This window comes from Clarias gariepinus, chromosome 4 (genome assembly GCF_024256425.1).
Source record: "Clarias gariepinus isolate MV-2021 ecotype Netherlands chromosome 4, CGAR_prim_01v2, whole genome shotgun sequence".
Classification (NCBI taxonomy): Eukaryota; Metazoa; Chordata; class Actinopteri; order Siluriformes; family Clariidae; genus Clarias; species Clarias gariepinus.
The window spans coordinates 37,538,372-37,553,250 of record NC_071103.1 but is presented as its reverse complement, the minus strand read 5'-3'; the positions used below and the strand labels follow the sequence as shown (position 1 = coordinate 37,553,250).

The 14,879-nt window shown below is 39.2% G+C and overlaps 1 protein-coding gene across 1 annotated transcript in view; it reads left to right on the top strand.

Annotated features, from left to right (window-relative positions):
- Positions 1 to 14,879, top strand: part of myo3a (myosin IIIA) — a 45,948-nt gene that overhangs the window by 19,006 nt on the left and 12,063 nt on the right. Inside the window, exons 14-19 of the mRNA XM_053494507.1 lie at positions 1,897 to 2,050; positions 3,085 to 3,173; positions 3,270 to 3,399; positions 10,775 to 10,866; positions 11,010 to 11,051; positions 14,356 to 14,436. Coding sequence (XP_053350482.1) covers positions 1,897 to 2,050; positions 3,085 to 3,173; positions 3,270 to 3,399; positions 10,775 to 10,866; positions 11,010 to 11,051; positions 14,356 to 14,436 — 588 coding nt within the window. The remainder of the gene's footprint in view (positions 1 to 1,896; positions 2,051 to 3,084; positions 3,174 to 3,269; positions 3,400 to 10,774; positions 10,867 to 11,009; positions 11,052 to 14,355; positions 14,437 to 14,879) is intronic.

Genomic DNA, 14,879 nt, shown 5'->3' with positions numbered 1-14,879 from the left:
TAGTCGTTCCTGTGAACATGCAGCGAATTCCTTAAAATAACTGACTTTACGCTAACTTGCGTAAAAGATGCATCTGTCTGTGGGAACTGTACACACAATCATGCACCAGTACTGAGAAAACTTTCTATCTTGATGGTGTCCAAGCACTAGTGAAACACTGGGATACGTGCATTAGTGTAGCAGAGGATTATACAGTATCCAGAAATAAAGAGTCTTATAACTCTTATAACTGATCTCTACAGTAGTGTTAACTATTTTCACATCCAGAATCACCTCATTTATCCAAATCTCAAAAACACATCCTGTTTCTAAGGCACTGTGGCTCTATGCTTTGATTCAGGTTGTCTACCTTCTGTATAAAACCCACAGTAACCGGGTTCTTTTTTTTTTTTATCCCTCTTTATTTTTTGTTGTCGTCTTGCTCTCCAAAGCGGTTGGCAGTTGTTCCATGACTTTACCCCAGGCTACATGTTTTGCCCTAGTGGAGAAATGAGATTTCTCTGACATGTGTGAGACTCCTGTAGGCATTTGCATGAGTGTGTGTGTGTGTGTGGAGATTAGACATGGGAGCTGTTTGCTCCTGGCCTTTTAGCTTTTGTTATACACATGCATTCGGGGTAAAGCAGGAGGTTGTGATACACACACACACACACACACACACACACACACACACACACACACACACTACCGCTCAAAAGTGGGATCACTTTTAACTCAATGGTTGTTCCTGATTTTTTATTTCTTTCTATGCTCAAAGACAATGCTGAAGGCGTCCAAAATATACAATATTCTTTTTTGAACAGTTGATACTGAGATGTATATCTGCTACTTCTGCTCTGTAAATCTTCATAACGGCTCTAATTGAGATGCTGTTTGTTAATACGTGATTTCTGAGGCTGGTGACTCTAAATTAACTTCTCCTCTGCAGCAGAGCTAAGTTTCAATCCTGGGATGGTCTTCATGAAAGCCAGTTTCATTATGGTTCTTGATGGGTTTTGCTAAAAACTGATGACCTTCAGTCTAAAAATAACAACTGACTGTTTATGTTGTTGCTTAATTAACTAATGCCATATGTGTTATTTTATAGTTTTAAAATCTCCAGTACTGTGTAACCTCGGATTACGAGCATAATTCGTTCCGGAAGCGGGCTCGTATTCCAAAACACTCGTAAACCAAATTTAATTTGCTTAAGAAATAATGGAAACTCAAATTATTCGTTCTACAGCCCAAAAAAATAAATACATAAAAATAATTAATACAAAATATAAAGTAAAAATAAAACACTGCACTTTACCTTAAAAAAGTAAAAATAAATCCAGACAGATAAGTGTTTCCGTTTGTGCACGCAGGCGCTCAACACACATAAATGGAGAGACTGGTTTTTTTGGAAAGAATTAGCAAAGAACATCGTACTAGTCACACTCGTGTGAGCGCTTACTAACGGAATCACTCCTGTAAAGTAAAAAAAAATAAAAAATTAACCTGCACTTTACCTTTGGAAAGAATCGCGACAGAGTGAAGTTTCTGTTTAAGGTGGAGAGTGTGTGTCTGTATGTGTGTGGGAAGCCAAGAGAAGGAGGGGATGGGAGGTGGTCTGTAAAGGTGACACTCACTTTGCTTAATAACATCAATATGAAGTCAGATTGAAAAATCTCAGTTTTTTTTACTTGTTGTTGATAATTGTGAAGTTTCAAAGGCACTTTATTGTGATATTGACCCATGAAATATATGCTTTAAACTATGAAATTATTTAGTACAGGGGAACCTTGGATTGTGAGCATAATTCATTCCAAAAGCGGGCTCGGGGTGTTTGCTAACACAACCAAAAACACAAACTGGTGCTGTAACTTCCCCCGTGTGCTAATGGATTTATAATTTGTCCCCCTTCCCCTGCAGGACGAGTACCTGAACGAGGATGTGGACGTGCGAGTGATTGAGTATGAGGACAACCGGCCCCTGCTGGACCTTTTCCTGCAGAAGCCCATGGGTCTGCTGTCACTGCTGGATGAGGAGAGCAGATTCCCCCAGGCTACTGATCAGACCCTCGTTGGCAAGTTACACCCCTTTCAACACACTCACACACTCACATACACAAGGCATCCACTAGCATAAATTTTTATATAACCTTTGAGAGTAATATTGGCATGCACACACATACAGTACATACACGAAGCAAGAAAAGCAGATTGAGTCAAATTAAAACCTTTTTTTGCATCATTTGTTAAAGAGTTGGCAGATACGTCTATAAAAAAATAATAAAATGAATAAACAAGCTTTTGGTTTCTAATTTATGTTCCATTTTAAGGTTTTCATTAGACTCACTGTCTCATATATCATGTTTCATGTATACAATACATATATTATGTATATAATACAACGATTCTGGCTGAGTAATCCGACTGGACGAGAGGCATTCAGTGAGTGATGATATACTGTAAAGCTTGACAGCACTGGGATGTTTAACAATATTTACCAATTATTTTACAATTGCTTCTAAGTCTTCCCAAATCAATGCAATTTATCTGAAACTTCTGTGTTTTTTTGTTCATTGCTAAAGTAAACTACACAACAATCCCAAGTCCCTCTCTAAACCCTGATCAAGGGCACTACTTGTTGTGTGGAACAAGAGATTGTACACTCTAGCTCATTAGCTTTCCATTTAACCCAATTTGGGAATCAACCGGAAGTTAGCTGAGATTCTAAAGTGGAAAATATAAAGTAAATCTTCATCTGCATCACCTGAATGATTTGTTATCTTTACATTTCGACCGCATAGTAGCAGTAAGAATGTAATACTACAGTAGGTACGCCCCTGTAAATTACAACAACTGTCGGTCCCCAGCCCTGCCGGTCGCGGTTAGTTACAGTAGTTCTGTCTGGCGCTGGAGGATGTCGGCAAAGGAAAAATAACTTGTTAAATAAACAAACACATTATAAATACTATTGTTTTTCATTCATCTGTTCTTTCTATTTTCCATCCACTGTCTATTATAGAACTACTGTATATAGACTATTGAATTAAACAAATGTAATAATGTAATCAGAAATAAATTTTATGTTAATTCACACTTTTTGCTCTTTCAGAAAAATTCGAGGACAACTTAAAATCTAAAAACTTCTGGAGACCAATGCGAGTTGATCTTGGCTTTGGGATCAACCACTATGCTGGGAAGGTCTGTTTAAACCAATCAGGGTGTCTCTTATGTTCACAGATTAGTAACACTGCATATTAGATGTGCTCATGTGATTTTCTTTTATATATCCTTCAGGTGATCTATGATGCCTCTGGGTTTCTGTCTAAGAACCGAGACACTCTTCCTGCTGACATCATCCTGTTGCTGAGGTCTTCAGAGAATGAGCTGATTTCCAGACTAGTCACTAATCCGCTCACTAAAACAGGTACCAATACAGCAACAGATACTCCAGGTATGGAGGATCTGATGCATGGTTACTATCAGAGCCACGAGAAAGCCCGCACAATGTTAAAAAAATCTGGAGAAAAAAAACATACAGTTGTTATCCAATCATGTTTAAGTAATTGTCTGTTTATTTCCTTTAGTTGCACTGTTTGTTTTGTCCATGTGTCCATTTATTTTGTTTTTTATTCACATTACTGTACAAATTAATATCATTTTTAAATGCCACGCATTACAAAAATAATAACATATGTAAAAGAGAATCAACATAATTTGCTGCAATTGACTTTTTATACTATACTGTATATGTGATTTGTGAAAAACTTACTGAGGTCCGGTCACAACTGCAATAAACACAAATTAGGAAAGTAGGCAGGGTGAGAATAGGGATGGGCATGGAAATGAGTAGCTTAGTTACACATACTGTACAGTATAGCCACATTTTTGTGTGTATTTTTTACAAAGCAAACTACTACAATGTTCATGAGTTTATATAATAGTCTATACAGTATCTGATTTTTATCATATGCAGATTGGAATCAGTTTAGAATCTAAATTCTTTTTAGAAATAGAACTACTTTCATGTAGTTTGAACAGTAAAAAAAAAAAAAAGCAAATCTTAATTTTGCAAATCTGATCTGGCCCACATCCAGAGGTGGTTTGAAATCAGATTTAGATCGGATTCATAAAGATGTGTCTCAGCCTGGACACTCTATCTGCTCAAATCGGATTTCAAACTGTCCGTTACATCATTCGCAAAGCAATGCAGAAGTTCTAATTTGCACAATCATGTAGTATGAAGATGGATTCATTGTTGAAAAATGAACGGCAAGACAATGAAAGAAATGGAGAACAATAATCCCTGGACACAGGACATAGTGAAATGTCTGATAGCACTTTGGGCGGGACGCATCCATACAAGCAAAGCTGGAGAGAATGTACAGATCCACTGTATGAAGACAGAATGTGCTTTATATCAACCATTATTTCCATGTAATGACTTTCAAAAAACAGTGTGGACAGTCAGTCCTAAAGATTAGATTTGTGAACTAAATCTAATTTGCCTGCAGTTACAGTAGAACAAGGCATTAAGGTTCACTAACTTATCTTAACCTCCTGAGACCCAGGCTCTAAAGCGGTGTATTTCCTAAATTCTTTTTTTATTTCCCTCTTTCTGTAGCATCTGATAACGACTCTGATAACTTGATTGATGTCTTCAAACAGAAAGGAGTTTGGTAAAAGAGTAATACCCAAGGCTCCTCATACAGTATGAGGATCTTACAAAGATATACACACAATGCAACTGGGAAAAATGCAATGTGCTCATATGACAGTGGGGTCTCATGAGGCTGTTATATATTAAAAGGTTTTCAGGTTTCTGACAGTGCAGGATTTACAGTGTGACATGAAGTTCAGTACATTTCCTATACAGCAATGATGTCAGACTCTAGCCCTTAAACATGATACCACTGCATTGCAGAGTTTTGCACACTTTAGTGATCAGCTAAGCTAATCCTCAAGACCTTCAAATGCTGAGTTGGATGCATTTAAAGAAGAATAGGACAAGTTTCTCTAAATCTGCTGATATATAACAATGCCTGGCCAAGCCTTCTGGGTTATATAACAAAATTAAATTCACACTTCACACACAAAATAAATTTACATTTACATTTAGGCATTTGGCAGACCCTCTTATTATAGAGTGACTTACAAAAGTATTTTAAAGTTTCTGTCATTGGATGGATACTTACACTGGGTTACTAGGTTACTAACTAAGTGCCATCAGTCAAACACTACACGTTTATCTCGCTATTTTCTGCTGTGTTAACCTGTTTTAGTGTAAATGTTTTTATCTGTTCTTGCAGCATACCAGCCATATAGGGCAGGTGGCCTCTTTAAGGTCAGAACCTTTCCACTGCAAAGTGAGTACAGCAAACAGGGCGACACTGGAGGCCAAACGAATCAACTAACTCATCTAATCACATTCTGAGAACCTTTAACGAAGCTTTGTATGGGCTTAATCCAGACCTGCTTACACTTCTAATAAAGTGATTGTTGGATATATGTACCTGTCCAAACTAGTCTATTAAAATAATTAGATACAACTCGGTCCTTAAATGCAATAATAAGTGGACGAAGTGGAGTAAATTATATACAATGTGTATGAGAAGGTCAATAGCAAACATTTCAGAGATGAGGATTTGCCAGGAGTCTGGATCACATCCTGCCCTTTATATAGTTGCTTAGATAGGCAAAGTGTATACAGCAGGCCAAACTTGCTTTAGCCATGCCAACAATGGCAGCACATGTATAAAATTGTATTTTTTTAGTTATCTTTAAATAAGGGCTTGTCAGAATCACAGAGATAGGCAGCAATATACCCAGAATCGGACTCTCTGTGCCTATGGATTGGTCTATTGCAGTACATCATTTAAACACAGTTGTGGCCAAAAGTATTAATACGATTATAAAGTTCAATGTTTTAATGCCATTCTCAATTTACATTTTTTTTTTTTTACAATAATGACAATCAAGATAATAGGAACAATTTGTTATTTTATGCAATTAAATTGCTATGGATATTTTCTATAAAGGCCTTATTCTTCAAAACCTACAGTTGGGCATAGAGTCAAAAGGACATATTCAGAATGTCCTCAGTTGTCACTCATTCAATCCTTGTCTGCTTGATTGCTTTCTGAAGATCATGTATACAAACCTTCCACAGAAGTTTGCAATTCATATTATAATTATCTAGTTTTAGCTATTTCTGTGCAGAGGTGGACACCCCGGCTTCTGAAGGTAAAAGTCCTGCAACGGATTTGTTCCATCCATTAACTAAACCAGCTGATTCTAATCGCACAACGGCCAGATAGACAAGAAATAATTATTGATATCACCTGTTTTCTACACAGGGAGAACTATAACACCTGGCATATGTTGCACTATGCATTGTCTTTTGGCGATCACTGTACATTCATTCAGACCTAGGGGTGATATCCTAACATAGCCAGTCCAACTAACCCAACATTAAATACATGCAGGCAGATCGGATGAAGTACTTGATTCTGGAGCTGAGTATTCATGGCTTATAAGCACCAGGCTAGTCTGGCCTTACTAGATCTCAAAACAAGTTAGACAAATCTACTACAAACTAGCTAAATGAGACTGGATAATAAAGTATGATCTCTAGACTCAACTGAATGATTTGGTCATCTAATCCTTGCAATTTGTTTTACACAGATTAACACTACATGTTTGACTAGTTGGCTAATGTAAACAGGTAACCGATAACCTCAATTCTCATTACTGGCCAATGAAAATCTAGACCTTTTAAACATTACTCCACTTAATTTTCCAGATTTGAGCGCCACTTTATATTATTATTTGACCTTTCTGGAATGCAATTATAATTTAGTCTACTCTAGTTATATTGAGTGAGTATATCCAACAACCTCTTGCTTGGAAATGTTAATGGTTCTGTGAGCGAAAAGCCTGTACAAATTGATATCTAGTACTTAATTAGTCTTATTCTGCTTTCCAAGTAAATTCTGATCTCTGAGAGAATCTCTGTGGTGATTATTCATTGTGATTAGAGTAGTAGTACATTTTCTTCTTGTAGTGTATTTACCTTTAGGTACTCAGCATGGATACCTTTAACAATAACTGTTTCTTTCCTGGAGTGGTATTTGACTAGTATTTAACTTTAACTAATATTAGAGAAAAAAAAAAAAGTTAAAAAAAAAAAGAGGAGGGACTAAAGTGACCCTGCGCGAAGGAAGCCCGGGGTCCATGTCTGGAGCCAGGCCTGGACAGAGGTTCCGTCAGCGAGTGCCTGGTGGCCAGGTCTGCCACGGGGTACAGCCCGAAAGAGCAATGTGGCCCCCTGTTTTCCCCCATCTCGAGGACCCCACCACCTGCGAGAGAAACCGATGGGGTTGGATGTGCTGTTATTTGGGTAGCAGTAAAGGCTGAGCACCTCGACCCACCAGACCCAGGCGGCAGAAGCTGGCTCTCACTGTGGTCTGTGCTTATGCTCCAAACAGAAGTTTAGAGTATTCGTCCTTCTTGGAAACTTTGAATGGGCTCTGGGCTCCAGTACGGGATTCCATAGTCTTGCTGGGGGACTTCAACGCACATGTGAGCAATGACACTGGACAGACCTGGTAAGCCCAAATGTGTAGTGCGGGTTAATTGGGAACGTCTAGGGGGGCCGTCTGTGCAAGAGGCCTTCAACTCCCACCTCCAGCAGAGCTTTTCCAGCATCCCTGTAGGAGCTGGGGACATTGAATCAGAGTGGTCAATGTTTAAAGCTTCTATTGCTTAAGGTGCAGCTGTGAGCTGTGGTCTTTAGGTTCTGGGTGGTGGACACCTGTGGTTAGGGAACCTGTCCGACTAAAAAAGGAGTCATTCAGGGATATGTTATCCCGGGGGACTCTAAAAGCAGTTGCAAGGTACCGGCGGGCTCAAAGGACAGTAGCCGCAGCAGTAGCAGAGGCAAAGCAACATGTGTAGGAGGAGCTTGGAGAATCCATGGAGAAGGACTTTCGGGTGGCACCAAGGTGCTTCTGGAAAACGGGGAACCACCCAAGCTGTGTACAGCAAGGATGGGACACTGCTGACCTCCATTGAGCATGTAATCGGGCGGTGGAAAGAGCATTTTGAGGAACTCAACTAATTCATTCTCTGTTGCAGAGACAGAGCTGGAGGATGACGAGGGGGCGGTCGTCGTTGATCTCCCTGGGCGAGGTCACTGAGGTAGTCAAACAACTCCACAGTGGCAAAGCCCCGGGAATTGATGAGGTCCACCCGGAAATGCTTAAGCCTCTGGGTGTTGAGGGACTTTCTTCCTGTTGAAGAAAAGTTCTGTTGAAGAGGGTGTTGACACGCCTCTTCAACATTGCGTGGAAGTCCGGGACAGTCCCTAAGGAGTGGCAGACTGGGGTGGTGGTTCCCCTTTTTAAAGAGGGGATCAGAGGGTGTGTGCCAACTGCAGGGGTATTACACTACTTAGCCTTCCTGGGAAAGTGTACTCTATGGTGCTGGAAAGGAGGGTTTGGCCGATTGTCGAACCATAGATCTAGTCCACATGTGTTTTGTGGCTTTAGAGAAGACATATGGTTAGGTCCCTCGGGATTTTCAGTGGGAGGTACTGCAGGGGTATGGGGTGAGGGGGTCACTTCTCAGGGCCGTCCAATCCCTTTACGCCCAAAGTGAGAGCTGTGTTCGGATTCTTGGCAGTAAGTCAGACTTGTTTCCAGTGGGTGTTGGCCTCTGCCAGGGCTGTGCCCTCTTACCAATCCTGTTTGTGATCTTCATTGACATGATATCAAGGCGCAGCCGTGGAGGAGAGCGTATCCAGTTTGGAGGGCTAAGGATTGCATTGCTGCTTTTGGTCATCATCAGTCTGTGACCTGCAGCGCTTGCTTGATCGGTTTGCAGCTGAGTGTGAAACGGCAGGGATAAGAAGCAGCACCTCGAAATCTGTGGCCATGGTTCTCAGTAGGAAACCGATGGATTGTATACGCCAGGTAGGGAGCGAGTCATTGCCCCAAGTAAAGGAGTTTAAACATATCGGGGTCTTGTTTACGAGTGATGGAACCTTGGATGTGAGGTTGGCCGGGAAGCCGGAGCAGCGAGGGCGGTATTGCAGTCGATGTGATGAAAAGAGAGTTGAGCCAAAAGGCAAAGCTCTCAATCTACTAGTCGATCTTTGTTCCAACCCTCACCTATGGTCATGAGCGTTGGGTCATGACCGAAAGGACAAGATCCCGAATACAAGTGGCCGAAATGGGTTTTCTCAGAAGGGTAGCTGGCTTTTCGCTTAGAGATAAGATGAGAAGCTCAGTCATCCGTAAGAAACTCAGAGTAGAGCCGCTACTCCTTTGCGTGGAAAGGAGTCAGTTGAGGTGGTTCAGGCATCTAGTAAGGATTTCACCAGGAGACCTCCCTTTGGAGGTGTTCTTGGCATGCTGGAAGGAGACCACGGGGCAGACCAAGGACTAAATGAAGAGATTATATCTCCACACTGGCATGGGAACGCCTCGGGATTCCCCAGTCAGAGTTTGCTGAGGTGGCTGGGGAAAGGAAAGTTTTGGGTTCCCTGCTAGAACTGCTACCCCCGCAACCCGACTTTGGATAAGCGGTTGAAGATGGATGGATGGATGGATGGATGGATAATATTTGAGCAACTAACACGTCTGAGAGTAAGTCCATGCTGGAAAAATAAAATGGAAAATTTTCTAATATCTATGAATCAATTTCTGCTGAGTGCAAAGTCTATAAACTAAAATAATATTTTTCATGGTTGTTGTTAGACATCATTTAACCAACTAACCAATGAATAAAGATATAGATTCTGTATTAAAAGGGTACTTGCACTGCTCAGCTTAAAAAAGTCACCATTTTAAAAGGGCTTCCAACAAGCAAAGAAAACAACCAAGGAGATTACTGATTAAAACATCGCTGAACTGTGTATGAAATGTGGTTGGGAAAAATTATGAATGACTATAATTGGAGATGACTTAAACGTGGTTGAAGTTGGATTGTGGGAAAAGATGGACTTTGGATGGGAAGCGGGAAGAGAAGCCTCTGGAGGCAGTGATCTAGGGTTGCTTCAGTTGCTTAGGTTTAGACTCAACAATGTTATGTGGCAATAAAATGAAGTCAGCTGACGACCTGAATGTACTGAATGACCAGTTTATCACATCTATGGAGTTTTTCTTCCCTGGTGGCACTGGGGATATTACAGGACTGAAATTGTGGAAGAATGGTTCTGGGAGCATGAGGAATCATTTTTATGCATAAACTGGACACCACATAATTAAAGTTTATTGCAGTCGAAGCCCATGAGGTGACATCAGTGGTTTTACATGATGTTAGAATAACTATGAATTGCTTAAAAATCCATTGACAGTACAAAATACATTTTTTAACCTTTATTTTTTAACCATATTTTTCAAGTCATTAGTTAGCTTTAACAACCTATTATTATTAAATGGTATACAAAGTGCTCCATAACAGTATTGTCAATGTAAATTAGAGTAACAATTTAAAGTTTGAAGCTATCGTGGATACTGGTGCTGCGTTGTACAAATACAATCAAAACCAGCGCTTACCATTTTCCAGCTCAAGATCAGGATTGATCTATCCTTTATTTGGTGAAATAACAGGTAAAGGTTTGCCTCAACCATCACATTAAAATGACAGGAGAATACTATGGCTGAAAATAATGTCAAATGGTCAACTTGGCCTGTGTTTTAGGTTTTAATATATATTTTTTTCATATTTTTGACAATTGAAAAATAATTTTGTTTGATGAGGACGTTAACCTTAACCATTAATCCTTTCTCTTTGACCAGGTAATCTAGCTCACACCAAAGGAAAGGGGACGGGTTCGGGGAAATTCGGGTCTCGTCAGCCCTCTCCTCAGCGCTCTGTAAACATTGTCAAGGTACATATGGAGCTTGATTAAATAATGTCTCTTTAAGACATGTGCTTGTGTTGTGCAAATTTCTGTCTTTCTCCTTTTTCTCATATCTTTTGCTTATTGGTTGATCTATATTTCCCTCCCTTCATGCGCACATTTTTCTAAAGATGGAAGTGCTGATGTTGTACAAACTTCTGTCAGTTAGTGAGGTAATTACACAGATGTCAGTATACGCCTGCAGAAAATGGATGTAGCATGTCCTGCTTCAATTAGCTTTTCCATTAAGTGTGTGTTTGTGTGTCATGTATATTGCATGTACTGTACTTGCATGTAGCAGAGGTATTGAAGCTGCATATATACCAGTAAATCATTTTGACATTTTAAATGGTATTTTAAGGTTACATGATATTTAAATGAGCCCTTTATTATAACTTAAATAAACCTATAAAGACAGGTAATTAAGTCCAGGTAGAGTTTATTGATACAGCAACTTTAGCTAAACATTTTTAAAACATGCGGAAGGTTCCTGGTATTTACAGTTGATTTATGCACCATGCTAAGCCAATTTACAAAGATAACAAACCATATTATGCAAAGGTCACAATTCTTTTTATTTTTTTCAATAAAAAGCCTCCAAGATAAAAACCGTAATCTAAATTTTTTTTTTGACAAATGCAACATAAAATCTAGATTTAAAAACAAGATGCTTTAAACTCAAACACTCCCCTTATTATAAAATATGAAATTAAAAAAAAAACATAATAAAAATGTTTTATTGTGACAGACTGTAACGTGCCTAAACATACAATTTAATATTCGTTGTTTATTTAACAACCTCAGCAGCGACCTCATTTCCCCTCTCGTCTGTTCCAACAACACAGCATTCAGCATTAGCAGTATAATAATCACCGGCCTGATCATCTGTCATCATCTGCACGTGTTTCTCACTGGTTAATGGCTTACGTTAGATGTTTTTTTATGCTTGAATGGTTTATGGGTCACTGTGTGGCTTAACAAACAAAAAACATTCCTCTGAAAGTGGTCAAGTACAGGAACGTAACTGGAAATAAGAGCCCCAAAAGTGCTCCAGGAAGTCTGCAAAACTATTCCTCAAGACTTCAATAAAACACAATAAAGTCTAAAGCAAAATATGAGGAGTTGAGGGGGGTGCTTCACACTTTTGGCCCAGTATCAAGGATACAGTATCAAAAATAGAAAATGTGAACTGAAAAAGGAAATTTCAACAAATGCTAAATAAATAAAAATAATCAATATTGTTTAATCCCTTTTTAACAACATTGCTGTTTACCTTACAATAGTCAGCTAATGTAGTCAGCTACCTAAAGTTATTCAGTTTAGAATGTTTCCTAAGACAATTCCCAACACTGTTAGCTGGCACTCAAACGCAACCCAAAATGCTAAGTTGTTAAGGGTTTATGTAGCCTTGTGGATGTAAGTTAAATGTTAAACTATTAAATAATTCTTGCTCTATGAGAGCTTATTCTCAGAGCATTATATTAAGGTTAACCCTCTAAGAGAAACCCTGAAGCACATTTAAAAGTCTGAAGTTCCATGCCTGAAACAAATCGACACTTTTTGCATATTGAAATAAAGCATCTTTGATGAGGCCGTGAATATATTTCCATGTATTTTCATGGTGAGTCATGCTCTTTCAGCTCTTTAGAAATTTCACATCAAAGATTGTGCCTATTGTTTCTGTAGCGAAGATCAGGGGCACCTGTGCTAGCGCCTAGCGCCCGGTTGCATTTTGCATTCGATTGTAGTTTTGCGAAAATCTGCGTTAAAGACGATTGAAGCTGAAGGTAAGGATGAGCTTGGATATGCATGGTCAGTCTGTTAAGTTTACAAAAGATACAAATGATAACAGAAACGATTCAGTCAAGGGAATCTGGGCATCACTCGATGGATGATCTGTAAAACATTAAATTTCATATGACCCGTCTCAAGTTAAAAATAAATAAATAAATAATTTATGTACGTAACGACATGAGAAATAAGTGTCATCTTTATTTTTTTTAGAAAAATAATATACAGTATCTCACAAAAGTAAGTACACCCCTCACATTTCAGCAACCACTTTATTATATGTTCTCAAGGGACAATACTAATGGATCTACTTTAGCGTAGTCAATGTGCAGCTTGTGTAACAGTACAGATTTACTGTCCTCTTATAATAACTCGAGATGCAGACTTTATTGTCTAAATAACTAGCAATGAAAATGAGTACACCCTAAGTGAACATGTCAGAACTGTGTCCATTGTGTCAGTGTGCTGTGAGAGCACCGTTGTTATCTAGCACGGCATTAATCCTCCTGGGTCTGGACTTCACCAGAGCTGTACATGTTGTTGCTGGGATCCGCTTCCACTCCTCCATAATGATATCACGGGGGTGCCGGATGTTAGACACATGACGCTTTCCCACCTTCCGCTTGAGGACGCCCCACAGGTGCTCAACAGCGTTCAGGGCTGGAGACATACTCGGCCACTGACAAACACATGAACATGATGAATAGGTCATGTGACTTCGCATGGTTAAATATGTACAGCTGTTATCACCTAGGGTGTACTCACTTTTGTTGCCGGCTATTTTGACAATAAGTTATTTATAGTACAGTAAATTTGCAGTGTTATACTGTATAAGCTGCATATTGCTACTCTAAAGTATATCCAAGTTTAATTTCTATAGTATTGTCCTTTGGGATGGTTTACTAAAATGTCTGCTGAAATTAGAGGGCTGTACTTACTTTTGTGAGTGGGTGTGCGTACAGTACTGTATATAACAACATAGAAAGAAAGTGTTTTACTTATTTTACTCCATCACTCTTTCTGTTTATGTTCTATGGCAGAAAAAGAGCGATGTCATTATTGTGCAAGCGTTTAATTATGATTCTGAGGTTATTTCAATTTAATATTGCATTATGTCCAAATAAATACCTTATTAGTCTGAGAAATTATTTATTTCGGCAAACTGTCACTTTGGTATTACTACGACGTAATATTTATAACCACACAATATATTGATTAATCTATTAATGATAATAATGAATAATAATTCTTCTATTATATGCTCAAACCATGTAAGCCAGACATGCTTTAGCTCACACATACAAAACCAATCCCCTCTGACCCCTGTGTGCACTCCCCTCTAATGACATAGTGCTTCACAGCATGTCGCTCAGATCTTCCGGCCATATTAGAAAAAAAAATAGAAAAAAATCAGCATTTTCCTTGCACAATAATGTACTCCCAGTGTGGCCGTGTGCTCAACCTGACCCACACTTTCACAGCCATCCTCCATCTCTTCTCACACAGCATCTACTCCCTCGACAACCAATAAATCCATCATATTTAGAAGCATGCTTTAGAAATGACATTCCTTCACTTCAGCCTGGTAATATTTATCGTCATCATTAGATGCCTGTTAGATGCCACTCGCCCTACCCTTGAATCTATAAATTCTCATTTTTCCTTGAATATGTTGTGCGTTCTCAGGGGGAGAATGGAGCGGAAAGCATACATCATCCTCGAGAGACCACCAACATGAGGACTCAAACCGTGGCTTCCTATTTCAGAGTGAGCATCACTTAAATAACTATTAATAATATGTAGATTGTTTTTTTTAATAATAATGAACTTGAATCATGTTAGTCTTGTCGGCTCGCTCGGTGCGGGCCCGTCACACTCTGAGAAAGACCATAAAGTTCCCACTGCGTGCTAAAAATATAGAAGAATGCACTAGGAATGGGGTTAAAAAGGTAATATGTTCATTTTTTTTTTTTTATATTTTTTTTTTATCAAGTTTTTACCAGGACCTTTTTACACTCTTACTGTACGCCATAAACATTGTGCGGTTATGCCTTGGCATATGAATGCCCAGCCTTCGCGAATTTTGCAATTTTGCAAGAAATTTGGCCTGGCATACAAACCATTTTCAGCATACAAACGCCTGAGCCGGTTGCGCATACTTCTGGTTGTGCGTATGTCTGGTAGCTGATCAAAACTTGTTTGTGTCGGTG